The sequence below is a fragment of the Diadema antillarum genome, unplaced genomic scaffold, assembly GCF_040938485.1.
Source record: "Diadema antillarum isolate AM-2024a unplaced genomic scaffold, OU_Dant_1.0 seq00000420_RagTag, whole genome shotgun sequence".
In the NCBI taxonomy this organism is placed as follows: domain Eukaryota; kingdom Metazoa; phylum Echinodermata; class Echinoidea; order Diadematoida; family Diadematidae; genus Diadema; species Diadema antillarum.
The window spans coordinates 963850-988488 of record NW_027271405.1 but is presented as its reverse complement, the minus strand read 5'-3'; the positions used below and the strand labels follow the sequence as shown (position 1 = coordinate 988488).

The following is a 24639-nucleotide window of genomic DNA, read 5'->3' as shown; positions in this document are numbered from 1 at the left end:
ATGGGGGCGACTTCTTGATACATTGGTGCCAATATTGATTTGATCTATTCCATTTGACTTACTGCTTCTTCTTGAAAACGGTAACTAAGAATTCACTTCATTTTTCATAGCACGTTGCACATCAAGAACGTTTACGAATGACAACAAAAGTGTGTTTGAATGATGGATGAAAAGCTTTCTACTCCCATAACAAGAAAAGTGATGACTGAATGAAGACAGTTCACAACTATCTTTGTCTTTATCGTCTTTGCAGTAGTGATGGGCTTCGGCAGCGAAGCTTCATCATGCCGAAGTTTTACCACGTGGATTCCTTGAGCGACCGCATCCCGCTCAATATCGTCCGGAAGGAGGTCCCGCTCTCACCGGCCGAAAAGCAGTACCTACTTGCAGTGGAGCGGGGAGACTACACCAGCGTCAGGCATGCGTTAGAGGAAGCCGAAATCTACTTCAACATCAACATCAACTGCAAGGTAAATATGAAAGTTTGACGGAAATTTTCCAACGATTTTCCAAACACCTTACCCCCCCCCCCCCCCCCACGTTGTCCATATCCAAGTCATGGCAAGCCCAGACTACAGTGTGTGCCATGTGAAGACATTTTTTGAATCGCAGAAAGTTCATATTTGGAGCCTATTTTAATGTTTACGGCTTGCAATATTCATATACCCTGCCCATTTCCAGTTTCTTTGTCTTATCTCTATCCTTTTACCTTCGTATGCGCCTGGAGCATTTCATTTAATTTCATTTCATGGATTTGGCGCAATATTAGATTGCAGGTATAATCACAATTACCATGCTATTATAGCTCGCGCAACCTTTTGGATCCTAAACGTGTAATGATGACTATAGAGAGACAAACAGACATGACAGAATCGAGATTGGAAGGCTGAACGGATATAGGTGTCTCAAGAAGCGGTGTTTCAATATCAAATCAACTTACTCCGCTATCTATCAACTAGTCTTCATCCACCATCTTGGAGGCGCTATCAAGGAATATGTAGGTGGACGGATTACAGAAATTACGGGGAATTAAATTCGCAAACGCTGGGGACGCTCGATCGAGGTTTCACCCTTTCAATTACATCGAGGCTATTAAAGCGTACTGCATTTTCATTTCGTATGTCCACATGGTTGGGTGAAGTGCAGCTTGGTCGCGTTATATCATACACGATACAGCTATATAAGGGCTGCCTTTTTTAGGAATATGGTAATTACATGGACAGATGAAGCAAACAAATTAGAAACCTTCTGAGCAGATCGATCTAGTTAGCAGGAAACTATTATACTTCTCGAGATGAGAGGCAAGAAGATCAAAATCGTCGCCACTCGCGCTCTCAAAGGAAGATGGAGAATACTTGGCCTTGACAATCACAGTGATAAAAATGCGTGGAAGAAGGATGCTCTTGATGTCTTGATGTCTTGATGTCTTAATTTGAAAGGACAGGTTTTTTTTTAACACACCAGGAAGTGGAGCTGATACAGGAGAAATGAAAGAAAGAAAGAAAAAAAAAGGAAAGGATTTTTAGCATACTAGCGGTGCCCAGCAGCTCTCAGTATAAAAACATACCATACAGGAAATTGAAGTAGTCTACCTACGGAAATTTTTATACCTCGCAATATAAGGGGTACTCTGTTGAGGCGCATGCGCAGTTTGGCCACGGTGGTTGCAAGAAGGATTAAAAAAAAAACCCAAACAAATAGCCCATTAATTATAAAACGAGCATACGCACTTGTTTCAGTGAAGCCGTAAGGTAAGTTGCATGCAGTTACAAATTAGTATGAATTCAAAGAATTTGTCATGATTAACATGCAGTAATGACGCGAAATGTAAAAGTTCGAATAAAATGTAGTATAACATAGATGTGGATAGGCATAGATAAGTACAAATTGATAACAGAAGCATAAGTGATTAATTGGGTTTGTATACAAACGTAAAAAACATGACGAATGGATATCATTTGTCATCAAATGATTTAGGGCATTAATGTGATAGAATAATCTTCTAGGATGTATTGCCATGCAATTTTAGAATTAGTTATATTCTGCAAGTGGACTAGCTCAGATGAAATGCCTTGTTTACTCTGTCTTAGGCACACTAATCAGAGAAACTATGATAAAGGGACAAAGCACTAAACCACAGATGTCTGTTATCAATGGGACTTGATGGGTTAAATCTTTTTACAACCGTGCACAACTACGATCATTAGAACCAATTTTGCAAAAGGAAAGGAGAGTCAGGGACAGTCGATTATTCATTTTGTTGCGCTCTAATCTGTCTTACATAGACACAAATATACTTCACTCATCCATAAAAGACTACCATCTCACGTGGCTTCCTGCATTGAATACGTACAGGAGGCCTCGAATATTCATGCTCTTTTCTAGAATATTATTGACACGTGCTTCAAAAGTAACCTTGCAGATAAAGATGAGTGATGTGAATTGCAAGAGAGAGATTTCCTGGCAAGGAAGACAAAAATGAAGAAGAAAGCGATCACATGCATGTGTTGAGTCCAAAGTGGTGTTGGAAAATGTTGATGCAACGGAAGTCAGGATTTTCTTTTCTTTGTTAAAGCAATGTGGAGAGGATACAAAATGTATTGAGTGTATCTGTGCAGCTGATTTTGTGTATGCCTCATCGCTTCGACTGGCTCGCCACTCGGCCAAGGACGCTGTTGACGTGCGTACAATAATGTACATTACACGCTTGAGTCAATGAGCATTGGTAGTTTGCTGCGGATGATGCGATAATGGAGAGTATAAGCGTGGCGGATGAGGAGGGGGGGGGGGTGGAGGGGAGGGGGTGGGGAAGGGAGGAAAAGGCTCAACAAGTTGGTTTGAGAGGTTTCACTGAGGATCAACAGGTGGCACGTGTTGTCATACAATAGGAAGGATACGCAAAACGGACGTATTCAGGTATCATTTTTGTTGTAAATATTATTTTGTTTTCAAATAGGTTCAACAATCACTGTCCCAGTTGGTTTTGCCTATGTCATCATTTATTTGTTTCTGCAACTTTATCATGAACAAAATCTTACAAGGAAAATACGTATACAAATTACGTTGAAACCAAGTAAAAATTTTGTATTCGTGATACAAATTGCTGTGATATGATACAGGCTTTCCATAATCAATGAGCAACGTAAATTGAATTTTCTATTAGGGAATGTTTGCTTAGGTTACAGGGGGTTGACGACAAAAGCAAAGATTGAAAGCTTGACAACACTGGAAGAAATATATACTTTATTTACATTCTGAATACTGCGAAAGGTGCACGTGCATGTGCATGAGGGGCTGGGACAGCAGGGTGTGCGTGGCCTTGAAATGTATTTTTGAACCTTCCAATAGTTTAGACATGGAACATATACATATAGATATAAATATAAATACGACATCAATACCACACCGAATGACAAATACTGAGAATCAAAAAAGCAACAACAAACACAAAATTTCTCTCGTCAAATTGAAAAGGAAGCGAAACCCAGATCAGGGCTCTTCTGGAGAGTCAGAGCTTTGTAGAATGACTGTCAGGTTGACTCATTGTAACAAATACTGTGTCCCCCTCCCCCCCCCCCCCATTACAATCTGCCTTCAGATTCGACAGTAGTTTGAATGTCTTGTGAATATAAAACCCCTAAAGTGTCGTCCATATTTTTTTCGAATGACAGCTCTCCAACCAAATTAACTATTCATGAATGTTTTTCGGAACGTAAGGAGCGTTTTAATCGTTCATGCATTACTTTTTATTGGCGTCTCGCATTAGTTTACGATCTAGTCACGCAGTAGTGCAGTATCATAAATAACAGTATGTCCCACATGCGTGATAAAATACCGTTTGCTGATGTATTCGCGGACTCGCACACACGATATTCTCTCTAGATATTTCATTCACGCCTCTTTTCAACACGTTTACCACCTAAATATCATTCACAGTGTATCTACGTGAAATAAACCATATTGTTATGTAGTGCAACTAAGAGATTAGACCAAAGAAGGAAGTATAGTGTTGCGATCAAGCTTAAAGGCTGTTGAATAACGTCCGGTGTTGACAGAAACTTTCGTATGCGTGCTTGTGTGTTTATGTTTGTATCCAAGTATTTGTGTTCTGTGTGTAGGTGTATGATAATGTGAAAATAAAACACATGTGTTAGTTCACACTTGGATCCTCCTCTCAGTTCAATAAGTAAACTTGTCAACCTTTTTAACTGGCATATGCTTTGGTTGGACTGTAGTTAAAGGAGTAGTATACTTTTGGTTGAGATGGGGATTCAGTTTGTAACTTTTTGTGGGATAATTAGTAACCACTTACATGAAACATTAAAGAGCATACAATTCTAAGAGGAATTGAAAGATAATTTGATGAAAATTGCTGAATGGCTGATATGTCCAAAAGCAAAGAGGTCCTTATAAAAGGTGGTTACCATGACCACTTTGTTTTACTTTCAGTGTTATACGTTCCCTTTAAATTGTGTTGCAGCTTTTGATAAAGGATATACTTTTAAGTAATTTCTTTTGCAAAAAAAAATATGCATGAATGAATTACAGACTGTATCGGATAACAGTGTTTCAAATTATTCTGAAAAAGATTTTTTTTTCTTTTTTTTATACTGCAACGTACTGAACTTGATCAAGAAAAGTGCGTTTTGGGAAATTCAGAGTTAAAATTTGGCGTACGATTACTTACTTGGTCATGGTGATCCATGGATTTGCTACAACACTCCCACTTCAGTCCCTTCTGACGAAAACTCGATTAGTTAGTAGCTACTCTCCGCTGGATGATGTGTTGTAATAACGTTGCACCCAAACAGGCAAATTAATTCTTATTGAAATTCAAGGTCAACTGGCTACAGCTCTAACTAATGCAAAAAGTTTTTACTCTCAGAATCACCAGCCGTCTCCTGGATGATATGGCGAAGTGAACTCAGAGTTAGACAGAGGTATACTTTGAGAAATATTGTCCAAGTGATAGCACAAAGTCACTGGAACGTTTTGTAGGAAGGAAAATCGGATTGTTAACCATAACAAAGAGTCAGCAAAAATCCTGACCTTTAGAAAAAAAAAGACCAAACTTTGTAAGAACGCTTTCAGAGAAACGAATTGATTCGTTTAGCATGTAACCTCGATTTCATTCGCGTTGTGTCCGTTCTATAGAAGACTCCCTTGCTAGGGATAAACAGACATTACTTTGATGATAATACCATCGTTTATAACAACACCATTTTCCACTGGTTGCATCGCAGTATGTATACTAAAGAAACATCTTCAATTGACAGGATCAGCTTCGAACAGGAGGAAATGCGTTTCTGTAAATTCACTGCCCCGACCCCTTTCAAGAAACTAAAACTATTGGTGAGAAGATCCTCGCTGTTCATAAAAGCCCTTGGTGAATGTGCACTTCGAGACAATTTGATTTTCCACAGCAAAACGGGTATGGAAGATCGGATCCAAGTTTTCACTTATTTTCGTTTCCATTTGTATTCTTGCTTTTCAATGACAAGTATACCTGCACCTTCTCCTTTACCAGCGAATGCTCTACTCTGACGGAAAATTTGTGCCATAAAACGGGTTTACAATGTCATTGTCGTTAAACCCACTTCTTCCTTTTTTATGTCACTTTTTGTTGATGATCGCAGGAACTGCGGGTAAGTTTTTGTATTCTTTTTTTCGTGATAAACGAAAACACTAAGTAATATCTTACACCTCATGATATCGATATACTGCATGCCTATACCATCCGGGTACTATTAGGTGCCATGGTTGCCATCTTTTATCGTAATCGCTATATTTTCTTTCTTCCTTTCTTTCTTTCTCTTCCCCATCCATCCTCATTTCCTTTCTCATGCCATATGCTTTTCAAGATAAATATATTGATTCCCAGCCCATTGGTCTGGTTTGGTTTGGTCTATTGCTTTATTTCTGTGTAACAAGACACAAACAAAATTAAACAGAGCATGATACTTAATATCAACATGACATACATTGGCTACATAACTGTGTATAAAGGTACTATGTATGATACGATATGATTTACCTGTAAATAAGGAAAGACATACTTATCTTCATATTGTTCTCTTTATTTCTTGGTAAAACAGGCGATTCATTCAAACAATCCTTACAAGAGGAGCAAAACAAGGACAAAAATGACCAACAAACAAAATATACAACACAAAGCGTTTGCGCATATATAGTTAACATCACATTATGCGTTTCCATCACTATTGGTGTTTGTGATATGGACTACGTGGACATGCATACAAAATAAGGTAGTAAACATAATAAATGTCGTCTCTGGTGAACAACGGGTGAACTATATAGGAACCAATTCTTGCCAGTTTGATAATTAAATCGCAGAAAGTGAATAGCACCATTCTTCCTCCTTTGGTGTTCATCCATGCATGTGGTTATCAAGTGCGTAAAATAATCTATGGTCCATATTGTGTAACCACTCATGACGAAGTTTGCAATTTGACTAATTCCATGGTATTTGGGGGGTCACTAATATCTTATGTACATAATTTCATTCTTTATGGTATTAAACAGAATATGTAATACATACTATATTTTATAAAAACGTGTTTGGTTACAATAAGACAATCAAACTAGCCCATTTCTATTAAGCTCCTGCGATAAAGATTTTGAGAATACATCTATATTGAAATTTGAATCCTCAAAAATTAGGTAGCGGCGTAATGGTAAACAAAGCAAATATATTTCACAGCATGAACGGAAGACAATATAAAAGTATCGTTATCAGAGAATGATCTACAGTGTGTCGCTAAGAGTTGGTTGAACAGATAACCTACAATCCTTCAAGTTGATGAGAAAAAAAAAAGGAATCCAAACATCGGTACTCGCTTCTCGCTCCGAATGTATCGACCATGAAATATGTATGTCGGAGAAATTCATCCTTGGGCGCCCGGTGGCCCAGTAGTTTGCTGAATCGATGAATTTAGAATACCGTATATAGACGAACCAAGAGCAAGTAGTCAACCTCAGCATATCAATTCAGTGTGCGCTGAAGCCTAGAGATCGGAAAAGCGATAAGTGGGACATTCTTTTTTTTTCTCCTCTCTTACGTCAAATGGCAAAATCCGATTAGATCGAACTCAATCGTGCTTTCTCCAGAATTGATAATCTGCAGCAGCTCATCCGTTTTACCGGTGTAATTGTAGGTCGTGACAGATGTGATGGTTTATGTATTTCCTGAGATGTCTTGTTTCAGTAATACTGGCGTTAAGATGATAAAAAGAAATTAGCATTTTAATTGATTTGTAACCATCTATTTGTCTGTCTCTTCCGGCAATACTAATTCTTCGGTTGTCAAAAGATTATCGGTTGGGAACCAATGCATGAAATGCCGCATAAAATGCTAACTTAACATCGGTGGCGTACAAGTCATAAAACTATCCAACAAGCGACTAATATGATCTGTAATCCGACATGAAAGAACGCTTAAAGCGCAGTCCTTATGACAGAAGATCTAAGTCGGTTAAGCACAGTCGGTTACAGAGATTTGTGTAATTTGAAATCCGACATGAAAGAGCGCCTAAAGCACAATCATTATAACAGCAGCCGCCTCCGATCCAAGTCGGTTAAACGCAGTCGGTTTCAAAGATTTTGTATGATTTGAAATCCGACATGAAAGAACGCCTACAGCACAATCCGTAACAGCAGCCGACTCCGATCCAGGTTGGTTAAACAAATTCGGTTACAACTTAGAGAGACTTCTGAAATCTGAACTCCGACATGATGAGCTCCTAAAGCACAAACCGTTGCCACGGGCTCCGATACAGGCGTTACATAGAAAAGCTTATTTTTAGATTTGACCACAAAGAGCGCAAAAATTGTGGTTATTCTGGTTCGACCCATTTTATCTGCTATATACCAGTTTAGCTTTCATTGTAACCACATTACAAGGTCGAGTTGATAAAGTACGTGCACCATTTTAACAACCACGTGTATATCAAGGTTAGGAATTGATATAATATCCTAGCATAATGATATTTATCACCATCACTATTAATAATATATATATGATTATATATGATATATATATGTATATATGTATATATTTTGTGTATATATATACATATATATATATATATATATATATATATATACATATAAATGTATCTTATTTCACTGCATTTTATTCACTTCATCCTAGTACAACAAACTGCAATTTACAACATGTACTTCATCTACGAGTGACTATTTACTGAGGCTCTCACAAGTGAGCTATGAACATGTACGAAAAACAAATACCACGAATGCTACATGATGTATATGTCAAAATTCTCTCCATTAGAAAGGAAAACAGTACTTTCGCAAAGTATAACCCACTAAAAGGAAAGTGTAGTACGGCCCTGGATATCTCAAAAGTAACGCCGTAATCATAATGCTCTCTATTCCGTAACAACAAAATATAAATAATTTTAAGATGCCTATTCTGGATCCCACTATTAGGATTTTACGTAACGCTAAGAAACGGATTCACCGGATCCGGTCTTACAGGAAGACGGGTTTAGAGGACATCATAGTAACGATAAAATTCATAAGAATAAATAAACTATTGAATTGAATTGAATTGAATTGAATTGAAAGAATACAACTAATGATAATGAAAATGATAATGATAATGATAATGATAGTCATAGTTATAACAATAATGATAACAACGATACTTTTAACACTACTTCTACTACCACTATCATTATTATCATCATCATAAAGTATAATTATGATGATGGTAATTATAATAATGATAAGCAACCTGTGCTGGTAAAGCTCGTTCTACTCACAGGAAATATGCCGAAGCTCTCTTTCCCTAATTTCAATGAAACAACAAATCATAAATATGGTAAATAAACAGGAAGTATTAATCCATGAAATGAAAAAAAAAATCGAAATCAGATCAGGATTCATAATTTCAGTCATGAACATGGGCCAAAGATGAAATGAAAGTGAATTATGACAAAGTACAGTGATGTTGTTTCTAATGTGAAAGAGTTCAATAGTTCATTGCACCTTATAGAGAGCTCATTGTACAAACAGAACTTCAATTGCGAATGTATAGCTATAGGTCTGCGATGTTTCAGGCGGTTTGGACACTAAAAAGGACCTTTGCTCATAGTCACATCAAGGATGTATTACATGCGATACCTCCTCGATCATATAATGTCATTACTTGTGTCTGATCTTACACTATACAATCATGTGAATGGTTATGATGTTTCAAAGACCAATTACAAAGTTGTATACTGTGGTTCCGTGCGACCAGGCTTATTCATTTTTCCTTTCTTTGTCTTCTGCTCGAAACTAGGACCCATTAGGACGGACTGCCCTTCAGATCGCCATCCAAAATGAGAACATCGAGATCATCGAGCTCCTTCTCCGACACCACGTACACGTGGGCGATGCCCTCCTGCACGCCATCGACGAGGAGGTGGTGGAAGCCGTGGAGCTGCTACTCAACTACAAGCCTCCCAAGAAGGATATGCATGTTAGCATCCACATCGACATTTTGCCCTTGTTTGTTTGTCTGTATGTTTGCATGTATGTATGTGTATGTGTATGTATGTGTGTGTGTGTGACCTCTATTGAAGAATGGCTTTTGCTGGTTCCTAAAACATTATCATTAATAAGAGAGTACAAACAACAAAGTGTCCTCCGGAACAGTGAAAGATAGAAATAGATACACACAGAAAGAGAAAGAGAGAGAGAGAGAGAGAGAGAAAGAGAGAGAGAAAAGATAGACAGATAGATAGATAGATAGATAAATAAATAAATAGATAAATAGATAGATAGATAGATAGACAGATAGATAGATAAATAGATAGAAAGATGGATGGATAGATAGAGGAGATAAAAAACGAAAGGAAAGAGAGATTTATGTCTAGACTTGTATCATCAGTGGACCCACTCTCATCACTGCATGAGCACCGTTTCACTCGGACTACAGCTCGGTAAATCCAAACACCGAAGAGTAATTGTTCACCCTCCCTACCGAATATAATGAACTATGCTTTTGCGTCTGTAAGGACCTGGTCACACTGACGCGAAGATTCGTTGCCGACCTCCAGCACCCCAAAATTTCTGGCGACCATCGGCATCCAATCGGCGACTAAACCCCGAAACATTTTTCATCAGTGACTGGTAGCTGACCGGTTGCCGATCTGCTGCCGACCATTGGCAAACCGAGGAGAGCGCTTTGTGAAGTTTTGTGAACAAAAAAAAAAAAACATAAACAAAAAGATGATGAATGTAGGCGACTGCTCGGGAAAATGGTTTGCTAATAGTCGGCAACTGATCGGCAAATGGTCGGCGACTTGCCAAATTGGCATCCGATTAGTTGCTGGTTTTTGATTTGGGCTCTTCAACAATAACTACAGGATTACAAATGCGTATCAGGCATTTGCATGCAGCCACTCTATAGGAGGAGAAAAAAAAAATACATGTAGTATTATTTTTCATGCCAGATGCATGTAGATTCGTCAGCAACCACTCGGCAGTGGTCAGTGATCAGTCTTTATTCGGTCGGGAATAGGTCGGCAATTGGTTGCCGAAAAAAATAGGTCTTCGTGACGAGAGGAAGAAATCCCTGCAGATCAGTCTTAAAGAGGTTAGCAACCAGTCGGGTACCGATTGCCGACCTTTTTACAACTAATCAACACATTTGCGACCAGTTTGGTAGGCAAAAGGCTTTCAATGCAGTATGGTATTTTATATTATGATATATCTCATCATTTACCGATATTCATTATTCTTCGTTATTCTGAAAACGTCAAAAGTATTTCAAAACCCAGGCCGATAATGTACAGAAAAGAATCAGACGAGAATATTGAATTACTTAATCTTGATTTAGTGAAGGAAGAATGGCAAGAAGTGTATCTTCAAAATAACGCCGATAAAGCTTATGATATTTTCCTAGATAAACTTTTATATTATTATCGAAAAAACATTCCTTTAGTTAAGAAAAAAACACGCAGAAAGAACAAACATCCCTGGATTACAAAGGGAATCATCAATTCAATAAAAACCCGTAATAAATTGTATAAACTGGCGATTACTACCCACAATACAAAACATTTTACAGATTACAAAAGTATAGAAATATACTCAGTAATTTGATTCGTATTTCTCGTAAAATGTATTATTCTGATAAGTTTGATAATCAAAAGGATAACGTAAATGGTTTATGGGAAACTATATATGAAATAACAGGTAAAAATAATAAGGAAACATCGTCCGTTTTTTATAATGACAACAAAGAACTCATAAACCCTGATGAAATATCTGATGCTTTTAACTCATACTTCGTAAATATTGGCCCCCAATTAGCTTCAAAAATAAAAAAAACAAACATGTTCATTCAAACTTTACTGAATTTCTTCCACCAAACTGCGACAAATCCCTTTTCTTTACCCCAACAGATGAGGAAGAAATACTGGAGATTGTTAACAGATTAAAGCCAAGTAGATCTAGTGGCCATGATGAAATAAGTGTTTATATACTGAAGAAAATCATCAAACAAATAACCACACCTTTATCTTACATTTTCAATCTTTCACTGTCTTCTGGAATATGCCCAAACTCATTAAAAATTGCGAAAGTAGTTCCAATTTTCAAAAGAAAAGACGACCCTTCTCTTTTAACAAATTATAGACCAATATCGTTATTACCTAGTATTTCTAAAATTCTGGAAAAAATTATTCATAAACGCCTGTACATTTTTCTTCATGTAAATGACCTACTTATACCTAATCAGTTTGGATTTAGAAAGGGCCATTCCACCGATTTAGCTATAATTCAATTGTTAGATAAGATTACTGAATCTTTTGCAAATAAAAAACATTTTATAGGAATTTTCATGGATTTATCAAAGGCTTTTGATACCATAGATCATGATATATTAATTTACAAATTAAAAAGATATGGTATTCGTGGTTTAGCACTTTCTTGGATTATTGATTATTTATCCAACAGAAAGCAATATGTACTATTTAAGTCATCTAAATCTCCGAATTCTAATATTGTATGTGGTGTTCCCCAGGGATCAATTCTTGGCCCCCTACTGTTCCTTGTATATATTAATGATATAATAAATACATCAAAAACTCTTAAATTTATACTTTTTGCGGATGATTTTTTACTCCCATGAGAACCTTGAAACACTGTTTAATACTCTGAACACGGAAATAGACAAAGTCTCCCGATGGTTTATATGTAATAAATTATCCCTTAATGTCTCTAAAACAAATTTTATACGTTTCAAACCTACTGCTTCACAGAACATTAACAGCAGTTATAATATCAATATTGATGGATTATCTTTAACTGAAGTAAGATTTACTAAATTCTTAGGAATCACAATTGACTCGAGTTTAACTTGGAACGATCACATTCATAATATCCACACGTCTGTCTCAAGAACTGTAGGAATTTTATATCGACTGAAAAACTTCATTTCTCAAAATTCCCTGACTATTCTATACAATGCATTGATCTTACCACATATCACATACTGCAATATCGCTTGGGGAAACTGTGGCTCAACTAAAATTAATCCAATTTTTACTCTCCAAAAACGTGCTGTACGTTTGATTACCAATTCCCGTTACTTATCCCCATCCAATCCCCTATTTCGTCAACTAAAAACATTGAAAATTGAGGATCTTCACACCTTTCAAACTGCTGTTTTTATGTATAAATATACATTTAATTGTCTTCCAAAAATTTTTGATGGCTTCTTCACTCCAAATTTCACCGTTCATTCATATCCAACACGTCAGTCGTCCGATTACCATCTCGAAAACCCCAGAATCATTTTAGCTCAAAAATCATTAAAGCACAATGGACCAGATATTTGGAATTCTTTACCCCCTAATTTAAAACAACGTACGTCGTTGAACATTTTCAAACGAGAACTAAAAAACACCCTCATAATCCAGTATACTTCTGACACATAAATATTCATACCACCTGGTCAACAAACACCCTAAACAATGAGTTCACGGCCATAACTGAAGTAACATTCACCTCATCACACTGATACACAAAATAACACTCAACGTACAAACCAAGATTCATCCCAACACAATGCACACCGCACTGCACCGCACGCCCTTCGCACAATTACTTCCCACTCAGTGAGTGGCAAGATTTTCTTTATGTATCTCTTCGTTGAGCCCATTGCACAATTACCCCCCACTCAGTGAGTGGCAAGATTTTCTTTATGTATCTCTTTACCTGGGGCCATCATCCTCGTCAAGCTTAGCTTGTGATGATGGTCCCCTGCATTTCATTTTTATCATTTCCTATTGCTTCCTTTCATATATGATATTCGTTCTTGAAAAAAAGAAAATGTATGTAAGATCCAAACGTTACGAATATTAGCTGTGTAAATGAGTATGTAAGTATTTTGTTGATTTGTTGATTTGTATTGATTTTGAAATGCAGAAATAAAAACTGAACTGAACTGAACTGAACTGAACTGAAAAGCAAAAGGCTTTCAATGCAACACCGACCAAAGCCGGTCACCGACCGCTGGCAACCATTTGCTGACTTCCAAAAACTCTTTTTACCACCTGGAATAGCCAAATGCCGAACAGTGATTTCAGGGGTGATAGAATGGTCGGCCATTGGTCTTCGCTCACATATGACCAGGACCTAAAGATGAACACGCCTTTGTGACGCGCATCTTTTGTCTTACTTGCCACAGGTGAGGATTCTCCAAGAGCCCACTGAGACTGACTACGACTCGGACATTTCGCCGGTCATCCTGGCTGCCCACCGCAACAACTACGAGATCCTCAAGGTCCTGCTCGAGCGGGGAGCTTCGATTCCAAAACCACACGACGTGAAGTGCGGGTGCGACGACTGCAAAGCCAGCATCCGGCACGACGGTCTGCGCCACTCCCGCTCGCGCCTCAACGTCTACCGCGCGCTGGCCAGCTCTTCGCTGATCGCACTCTCCAGCGACGATCCCGTCCTCACCGCCTTCGAGCTCAGTTGGGAGCTGCGAAAACTCAGCCACCGTGAAAACGAGTTCAAAGGTACGGGAACAGCACAGCAACAGGGGCTGGCTGTATCAGTAAGACAGTCTTTTGACGAGATGAGGACGCAGTAACTTTGGAAAATTGACACTCGTATTGTACATTGGCAGTGATTGGGTAGGACGTAATGGAAATGCTTAGGCTGCGACCATTTTGTTTCAAATTGTTTGCTATAATTATGATTTCTCAAAGTCTGTATTATGAGAAAGGAGGCTGAGGTAGGTAAGCAGTTGCATATTTTGAGACGCCACAATTTTGATGGATTGCTTCTTTCTGTCGAGATACCAAGTTGTGTTGCAATCAAGTTAATGGAACTCTATGGAGCATTAGGGTTTATTTTCTTATTTTGGATGTCACCTGGAACATAAACCTCGAGTAAGCCAATTAGTCATTACGTCATCCAATCTTTCATTATGAAATGTATTGTCTGTACTTGAAAATGGACAAGGGTATATTCAATAGTATCCTTGTCTGGTGTTGTTCTGTCTTACGTCAGAGGAATATGAAAAACTGGCCGACAACTGTCGCGACTTCGCCACGATGTTACTCGACCAGACTCGAGGCTCTCACGAGCTTTCGGCCATCCTCAACCGAGACGAGGACGCCCCGAGCGGTGAGGAGCCGCTCAGTAGGCTACGACTCGCCATCAAGTATAAACAAAAAGCGGTGAGTAGATATGCCACGTGATTGGTCTCTTCCATTGTCTGGCAGGGAGATGGGGTGGTTCTACATTATTTGCCGAAATTCTTTGCCGACGAAGTGCCTTGATGATGAGTCATAATATGGGGTATCACTGGGGAGCGGCCTCACCAAAAGAAGCAAAAGAAGAATGATAAACGAAATCGAATTTTGTCACTCGTAAAGTAGGCAAAGTCAAAATGTTTAGAATGGACATGATGGATTACAATTGAATTGTATAGACGAAACTAAATCGATACAAGACAGCTACTGTATATGGTAAAATTTTACGAGTAGTAACGGCTGACTGAAAGAAAAAAAAATCTAATCAAGAAAAAGACAATAAAGGAATGAATGTCAGATGCGATTTCTCCAAACGTGCCAAATACAAAATACAAACCATGAACATACAACTATAATTGTGTTAACTCTATAAACTACATTACAGTTGTGTGTAGATATCGACAGCTATACCTCAAATAACTCAAATGGGGTCGGGAATGGTGAAGCCGTGTTGGCTACTCTTTCTCTAGTAGTTGCCCCGAGGGCAAAAATGAAGGTCGGAATCAACACCCACGTTCGCTTCTGTCCCCCAGTTCACAGCTCATCCAAACTGCCAGCAGCTGCTCGCCGAGGAGTGGTACCAGGGCCTGCCGGGATGGCGGCGGCAGCACTGGACCCTGAAGGTGCTCATCAGCTTCTTCGTCGGCATGTCTTTCCCGCTGCTCTCCATCATGTACCTGATCGCGCCGAAGACCAAACTGGGCCGCATTATTCGTCTTCCATTTCTCAAGTTCATTTGTCACAGTGCCTCCTACCTGGTCTTTGTCGTGCTCCTACTCATGGCCTCGCTCGACATCGGGAACAACGCGTCCAGTAACCGAGTGAACGCCCGCGGCCCGTCGCCGACTGACGTCGAGCTGCTAATATGCTGGTGGATAGCAGGTAACAGATAACGAGACACTCTATAGGTCTTAAAAACGTCTTGTCAAAGCTTTCTCACAGTTTATAAGGAGGATAGTTACCTTAGATGCCGTAATATCAAATATCACTTGACTCCCGTATTATATATTGGCCCTACGTGATCAGTGGTATTTTTTTTACACTCGTTTTGTATCCAACTTTCATAGATCAGTTTAACAACTCGCTGCTGTTTGGAATGACTTCAGCGCATATGCGCAAAATGCAGGTGACGCGAGAACAATAATTACTTTGAAAAAATATTGAAAATTACCTTAGTAACGGTTATCAAAAACGCATACGGTATGTATACATTCCAAACGACACACAATGATATGAGCGCAACACGCAATCAATATGGGCTCATGACTAGCTAGCTCAGTTGCTGATTCAAAAAAAAAATGATTGCTATCATTTTGTATTTGCCCTTCCTTTTTCTCCTTGGCAGGGTTCGTGTGGGCGGAAATCAAGCAGCTATGGGACTCCGGTTTTCTCGAATATTTACATGACTGGTGGAACCTACTCGACTTTGGCACCAATTCATTGTACATGGCAGTGATAGGCTTGCGAATAACGGCATACGTCAATGTAAGTATTCCCCAGATTCCAAAATTCATTGTACGTAGGTCATGTAGTTACAGTTGATGATTTTGTCGACAGAAATGCAAGCAAAGTCTCATTGACAAATATTCCTCACTCTTTCGAAAAGGATATTTACGGCTGGATGCTACTAGGATAGAAAACACTTCCACAGTCCGTACAGAATGTCTAATCGTATTTGGGCATTTGCCGTATAGTTCCTTAATTCAATTCAATTCAATTCAATTCAAACTTTATTTCATTTTTCGAAAAGAAAATAAACATTTCACTTTCTTTGGTAACAGAGAATAAGGTTGCATAATCAAAACAAAGTAAATTGAGAAAACATAATTGTGGGACCTTGGGGTAACAAATATGTTGTAATGAAAATTGATTGACTGAAGTGATACAGACAATATAACATTACGCAAAATATCGGAAAATGGAGGGACCCACTAAAAAGACAATGCTTGTAGAATGTGGGCTCCTCAGGTACAGAATGTCAATAGAAAATGAACTGATGCAAAAAGGGGAAAAAAGATTGGGAATAAAGTCTGGAAAAAAGTCTGGAAGCCCACTAAGAAGACAGAGTTACAGACAGACACACATACACAGGCGAATAAACATTAAACGAGACTCGGACGACAAAACTTATAAAGGGGGACTATAGTCCATGGGCCAGGCCAGATATTGGTACCATCTGAGGTGGCAAAACCTTTTTGGTGTCATTTTGTTTGTCGGGCATAGATATGCTTATCACGCTATGATAGCATTTCCAAATGAGTAGCTTAGTCATAGTAAATGAATTTTTAACCAATTTGGTCTCGTTGTTATATCCCTATACTTCTGAATCGAAACTAACCGCTATACAAAGAAGAGCACTGTCTTCTGTGTGTTCCATAGAGCTGTAAAATGCAGCTCTATGGTATGTGCACAGGTGTTCTGTTGTAAACGCGGTGCGCTTAGTCTTTATTCAAGGCAGCGAAGGGAATGTCCAAGGTTATGATGTCCACAGCGCTTAGTCTTTATCTTAGACGGCGAAGGAAATATCCAAAGCGTATGATACAGTGTATATCTTTTTATCTAAAAACAACAACAACAACAAAAGCAATTCCTCGTGAATTTTACCGTATCTTTCAATTATTTATCATTTTCCGGCCAAAATGCTTCGGTGAAAATGCTGATACCACGCCAATGTCGCTTTATTTCCCTCCAACAATATAAGATAATACAAAAACAATGTACTGGTACACTACGATACAATATAATGAATGATATTGTAAATGAACAGAGTGATTTTTGTTTAAAACTGATGTATTTGTTGATAGGGTAGCATAAAAACAGTATAGATAATCCCTTTTATGAGGAACTTTAGATATGATAACGGTACATTGGTCTAGATAAAGAATAAGCGCACCGCGTGACAGCTGTGGACATCATAACCCTTTGGATATTCCCTTCGCTGCCCTGAACAAAGACTAAGCGCACCGCGTTTACAACAGAACACCTGTGGACATACAGAAGGAAGTGTTTTTCTTTGTATAGCGGTTTAGCTTCGATTCAGAAGTATAGGGATATAAAAACGAAACCAAATTGGTTAAAAATTCATTTATTATGACTAAGCTACTCATTTGGAAATGCTATCATAGCTTGATAAGCATATCTATGCCCGACAAACAAACTGACACCAAAAGGGTTGTGCCACCTCAGATGGTACCAACAACCCATTTTTCGGGTCTTGGCCCATGGACTACTAAGATACAAAACAGAACGAGACAAGACTAATATAACAGGAAGACAATACAACAGACAGAAAGGCAAAACAGATCCAGCGATCCTCGACAGAATTATATCGAAAAAATAATGGGATGCGTGAAAAGGATACGGAAATACAGAAAAATAGAGAAAAATAGATGCAGAAGTAATACAAATAAAATCGAATCTACTCTGTAAGTGTCTTAGGAGAACAGGGACGAGAAAATACGTAACAGTATATTATTTATAATTGAAATTCTTCAAAAAGGAATTAAGATAAGCCAACAGGCTGATTCAAATCTGTGGGATCATAAAATTGCCATAAAACAACTTTAATCTCCTTTTAAATGAATGTAAGATAGAGGGTGCATTTTTTATGTCCTTGTTCAAAAAATTCCAATAAGTTGGGCCAGTATAGATAAGTGTGTAGATAAGATAGCAAGAATAGTTTGTAAAAGATGTAAATGAAATTCATTGGAACGTCGAGTGGGATACTCATGGAATAATTGATTTCTTTGAAACGTAGAATCGAGAATTGGTTCCATAAGTTCATGTTCAAAGTGTCTTAACAAATTACTTCTTAGAGCGTTTGCAGTCGTCTTCAACGGAATAGCAGAGAAGTATCATATCCTTTGAGCACTCTGACTGAGTGGTATAAAGGCATTAGAAATACCCCCTATTATCGTTATTATTATTCATTATCATTAAAAACTTTATCATTGCTGTAAAATACAGGCTCTCTGATTATACTTGGATTTTTTTTTAATTCTGTCTCCCCCGACCTCTCTCCTGTTTCTTATCTTCTCGTTTTCTTCATTTCATCTACCCTTCTCTGTTTTGCGTATCACAATTGGAGCACCTTTAAAGATCCAACTCTGCACCTTTCAGACCAGTGCCACAGTGGGAGCACCTTTAAAGGTGCAACTTTGCACCTTTCTGGTCATATTTGAAAGGTGCATAGTTGCACCTGTCAACGTGCTCCCAGTGTGACACTGGTTAAGGGTCAAAGTTAAGAGTGTATACGTTACTAAGTATTTCTTGATCCTCCAGGAAAATGATGCACTCCGTATTCTGTGCGTGATGGCGTTATGTGAAAATGTTGCATAATCAAACAACGTTACAATTTTATACATTTCTATGACGTAGATACATGTAATAAAGAATGAGCGGTATGGGGATCCGAATTTACCAAGGGACCAATGGACAATGGGCGACCCCACCCTTCTGGCCGAAGCCGCATTCGCCATAGCAAACGTACTAAGGTGAGGTTCTATCACATGACCGTTTTGTTTCACCCACAAACACACACACACAAACGATAAAGTGCTTAACTAAAACAAACAAAAAAAAGCTACACCCCACTCATCCTCCGCCTTCTCCCTCTCGAACTACTGTTGGCGGACGTTGCATAGTTCCAACATGACAGATGCATTGTAGTTTTTGTTAGAACTGGTAAACACTAATGATGCGGATATCAGCTAGGTGACTGAGAAATTCAGAGGCCCTACATTACCGTCTAATTATTCATGAACATCCTTACGAAACAAGGGAAGAAAATCAAAGGGTGCCATGAAAATAACAATGACTGCATGGTCTTATAGCCATACACCAAACAGTAATACTTACCACGTATAAACAACGACAACAACAACGAGAGATAACAACAATACGAATCTTAGATTCCCCACCCACAAATGATAATCGTTTCCTGTTGCGTAAAAGAAGAAACCTCACAAATGCAAAGAAAATTGCTGCGAACAACGCAGTTATTATGGAATCGGCATATGGCTTCCTAATGGCCACTTCCTTTTTCACGTGGATGGGCCGGTAAAAGCAGGATTCTTGTCAATCTTGCCCATTTGTTGTTGTTTTCATTCTTTTAATGAAAAGTGATATAAGTGGTCACAGTTATGCATTCATCAACCAGTTTCCTTAACCAGTTTCATCAACCAGTTTCCTTAACCAGTTTTCATCAACCAGTATATATGCTTTGATAGCACGTTCGCCTTCTTCACTTACATTCTCTCTGAAATCTCGCACTGAACAATTATTGAAATTTCTGTTTGTACATACTATTTACACATTTTGTTTTCTTTTCCCCAGCATGTTGCGCCTCGTGTACCTCTTCACCGCCAACTCACACCTCGGCCCCCTCCAGATCTCCCTCGGCCGAATGGTGGAGGACATCCTCAAGTTCCTCTTTCTCATCGGTCTGGTCCTCTTCTCCTTTGCGGCAGGCCTCAACCAGCTCTACTGGGTCTACGGCGGCGAAGACAACGGAAGCGAGAAGGATTGCTTCGGGGTCACGTGCCCCGAACAGACCAATGACGTTTTCTCAAAGTGAGTGGCTCGGTGCTTTTAAAGGCATCCCGCAGTGCAAATGTGTGTTGGCATCTATTCATGGGTTTTGGTCTGTGAATAACCAAATCACTAAATACTTTATGAAAATATGCGTCATACATCCGTAAACATTTTTCTTAATTTTTCTACACTCTGTTAAGCTCCATCTTGAAAAAATCCTCCAGATGTATTCATGTTCTAGCGGTGACATCATCCTCCTGTAACACTTGAGCTGAACAATAGACAGTTACGTACCGTACTTTTATTACTATTGCTACCTGCACGTACTCACAACAGCATCACTGTTCTTTTTTTCTTAATGCAATGCACATAACTGTGTCTGTCGTTTTATCTACAACGGATACAAATTAGTTACTGACATCCGAATCTATTCCAAAAATTCGTCATCATTATCTCCCCCCCCGACCCTGACCCTACCAAAAAAAAAGAAAAAAAGGGTGAGACAAATAAGAACAACATGAAATGACATAAGATTAGGTATAATTCCATTCTAACTTCGTTACAGGAACGCCAACAATGTCAGTGAAAGCTATGAACAATGCAACAAAACAGCAAAGCTTGATGTCCTTGATATGAAAAGGTCACCAACATTATGGAACCAGACAAAGGATGCTAAGAAATTTTCGTTATCATATCGTTTGTCGATGACTGTCCTCTATGTTTCCACAGTATGTTCGAATCGCTCGAAGCGCTGATCTGGGCCACACTAGGGCAGCTCCAGGTTTCGGTCACCAACGTCATTCCCAAGCACGATATCACCGAGTTCATCGGCGCTGTCATGCTCTGCTTCTACAACTTCATCACCATCATCATCCTGCTCAACCTCCTCATCGCCATGATGAACACGTCATTCCAGAAAATCCAGGTAATTTCCACAGAATTTCTTTGATAGAGTTTAGCTGTTCATGGTGGCGAAACAACCACGGAACAAATATCCAGTAAACGATCTGACAAAAATGATACCAGTATACGCAACGGCTCGACATGTACCGGAGAGGTTACCAGGAGTACGTCGTTAAGTGTTTGCGTGTATGTGTGTCTGTGTGCGTACGTGCGTGTGTGTGCGTGTGTGTCTGTGTGTCTGTGTGCGTACGTACGTGTGTGTGTGTGTGTGTGTGTGTGTGTGTGTGTGTGTGCGCGTGTGTGTGGTGTTTTCGTGTATGCTAGTTCGCATTCAATCCACAGTCAACATTGAAAAATAAACAGTATTTCAGGTTTTTCTCTTGTTATTTGTGTCACTCATTGCTTTGATTTTTCTCTTCTTTTTTTTTTTCGCTCCAGACAAGGGCGGACATGGAGTGGAAGTTTGCCCGAGCGAAGCTATGGATGAGTTACTTCGAGGAGGGCAACACTTTACCCCCTCCTTTCAACACCCTCCCCAGCCCAAAATCCTTCTACTACCTCTTTCGTTGGACCTGGAGGAACGTGTGCTGCTGCTACTGGAGGAGGAAATCCCTCGCCAACGTCTCTCGAGCAGTAAGTCACTCTTCAAACCAACCAATCATGTTGCTGGTATAAGGATTTTTTTTTTTTTGGGGGGGGGGGGGGAGGGCTTGTCTGAGGTTATTGTGTACACACTACATATATATCTTCTTCCCATAACTGTATCACTGATTCAAATGAAATGTAACAAAATATGGAAATTGATACCAAATATGGAAATATTTTTATGAAGTAAAATTCCATTTGCAATATAGCATCATTGAAATTGTGAGTATTGAGAATGTAAATTTTGCATGATTTTCTAGTTGAAACATAGCATTGATGAGAATCATCCAGAGTGTTGAGCGGGACCCGTTTCAGTGCAACGGAATTCTTTGTGTGTCAGATACATTTTCTACGTTTCATTTTCACCGCATAATTGGTTGATTCATACATGCATGCATGCATACATAATCTTCGTCCTTAGAAAACTTTCTTGTACCTCTTCGGGTGGGAAACAAAAATCTGACTCCCCTTCAATACCATGTATAGCGACTCAGAGGCAGACAAGATAAAACGTAAGGAGTGTCATACTGAACCCATTTCCCATCTTTGTTTTTTTCCGTCACAATCGTAGCAAAGAGATCAAACGCAGAAGAAAAAGGAGAAGGACGACGACTACCAGGTGAGAACCTTAAAGGAACTATGCAATGTAAATGCATGTTGACTTGTGTTAGTTCATAATACCCTCAACTTCATGACGTCGTCTAGGGAAAGAAATGGACGCATAAAGCATTTATTGCATTCATTTGTCCAAGAGATGCTGCACTCATGCATCTACTCCCGCGTAAACTCAAACTAACATATTCAGTCACCTTTATTTCCGCTTCACTTTCGATTGAATGTATCTCGTATTTCTCAAAACAAGAAAAAATATTACTATCAATGTTAAACATAGAATCATGGCACTTAAAAAAGCAAAGGAAAACATAATCATAATCGTGAAATTGTATCGCATTTTGTTTACGCACCCACCCATCCCCCATGAAAATAACATAAACAATGATTTTGAAGTGTTCGATCTGCGTCCACATGTCATTGAAAAAGTTAAGAGTTAGAGGTAGTAAAGTCATCTGTACATTTTTTTTTCAAACAGTATCTTGACGTTGGGTCATGTCGACAACTTTTTGTCAGCAAAATAATAGCGAGATGGCAGTAGAACAGATCAGTTGGATGACTGGATCGTGTGCACAAATTAAAAAGAAAGAGTGAAAGACAACGGCCAATGATAGTGGCATGTATATTGAAACTTGAACACACGATAAGCATCTACTATGTTATATTATTGCTTGTGAGGTCACATAAGTTTACAAATGAGCAGTGTCAGAAATTTAGAACAGTTTTAAAAAAAACACCGATATCCTGCAGTCTTGAGAAGTTCTACCCATGTTAGTTGCTTTTATTACGTGCAAGATTTGTGGACAATATTTTGACAGTATTTCCTATTTGTGTGCATTTATTTTCATTAGCGAGTCATGAAGAGCCTGGTGAAACGCTTCCTGAAGAACTCCAAGCGGGGCGAGCAGGAGAAAGGTGTCACCGAGGATGACCTCAACGAAATCAAACAAGACATTTCCTCATTCCGTTACGAGATGCTTGAGATACTCAAGCGAAAGGAGCCGGCTGCCTCGTCCAAGATCGTCAAATTCCAGTCCGAATCGATGGATTCCATTTCAAGCGACAAGAACAAATCGCCGTCCGACGAGGAGAATTCCCTCCACAGGGTGCCGTCATACCTGTACCGGAAGGGGAAGAAAGGGAAGAAGAGCCCAGTCCACCAGGACCACCCGACGCCGAAGCCGTTGAAAATCGCACCGATCCAGGAGGAGGACTATTCCATGCCGGAGTTCCTGAAGGTGAAGAACGTCAAGAACGTCATGATCGCTGTGAACGAGCTGCAGAAAAAGTCGATGCGGAGGCGAATGTCACAACTTCCGCCCGGCGAGCTGCCGAACTTGGAGGCGAGGCGAATGTCACAAATTCCGCCTGGCGAACTGCCGAACTTGGAGGCGAGGCGAATGTCCGCGGCCTCGGTTGTGGAACCCGTTCCCCAAGAGGGCGCCTTGGCGAGGAACAAGCCATGCCTGAGCGACTCGGGAATATCCGAATCGGTGGAGGATCCAACGTCCAGGACGCTGGATACGGTGGACGAGGAGGCGGAGAGCCGGTCGGAAGTCAGCGGGAGTCAGGACACCAGTTCGTCGCAAGTGGGGGAGGACAACGTGTCGAGGAGATCATCCCTGACGGGTCGCGCCCCACTGCGCAGGGAGAAGGCCTTCGCTGGCAGGTTGGAGGACGATCCCCTCCACCAGCTACCTCAAGCGGACCCGAACGCTCCCTCTCCCGACGCCAGCGGAGACTCTCAGGGCACGTCGGGCATTGCGTCCACAAACAATAGCTTCCAGTCGCAGGATTCCACAGAAGACGATGGGGAGAACACACTACGGAGATCCAACAACAACAATGATAGCGAGGAGGAAGACGCGGAAAGGGATGATGAGGGAGAGGAGGAGGATGAGGAGGACGACGAGGAAGAGGAGGAGGAGAGCGAAGAAGTAGAAGAGGATGGTTCCGTCGAGAAAGTCAACTCGTCACCGTTGCTAGGAAACGAGACCGATCAGGAAGTGACGGAGATTCCCAAAATCAGCTGGCAGGCTACAAGACCTTCTTACGTCTGGGCGGAGAACACTAAACCTAACCCAGAAGAAATTGACATGTCACGATATGTCTACAATGGCTATAACAACATGCCACACTAAGTGAAAGC

General features: G+C 39.7%; 1 protein-coding gene across 1 annotated transcript; it reads left to right on the top strand.

Annotated features, from left to right (window-relative positions):
* The first annotated feature begins 284 nt into the window (after positions 1-284).
* LOC139732405 (short transient receptor potential channel 4-like) lies at positions 285-24639 on the top strand. The gene is made up of 12 exons (XM_071643269.1): positions 285-470; positions 9326-9505; positions 13724-14057; positions 14554-14723; positions 15332-15680; positions 16144-16283; positions 19176-19291; positions 20133-20369; positions 21060-21255; positions 21672-21866; positions 22450-22497; positions 23342-24639. The coding sequence occupies exons 1-12, from the start codon at positions 285-287 to the stop codon at positions 24629-24631; spliced, it is 3441 nt and encodes a 1146-aa protein (XP_071499370.1). The 3' UTR covers positions 24632-24639.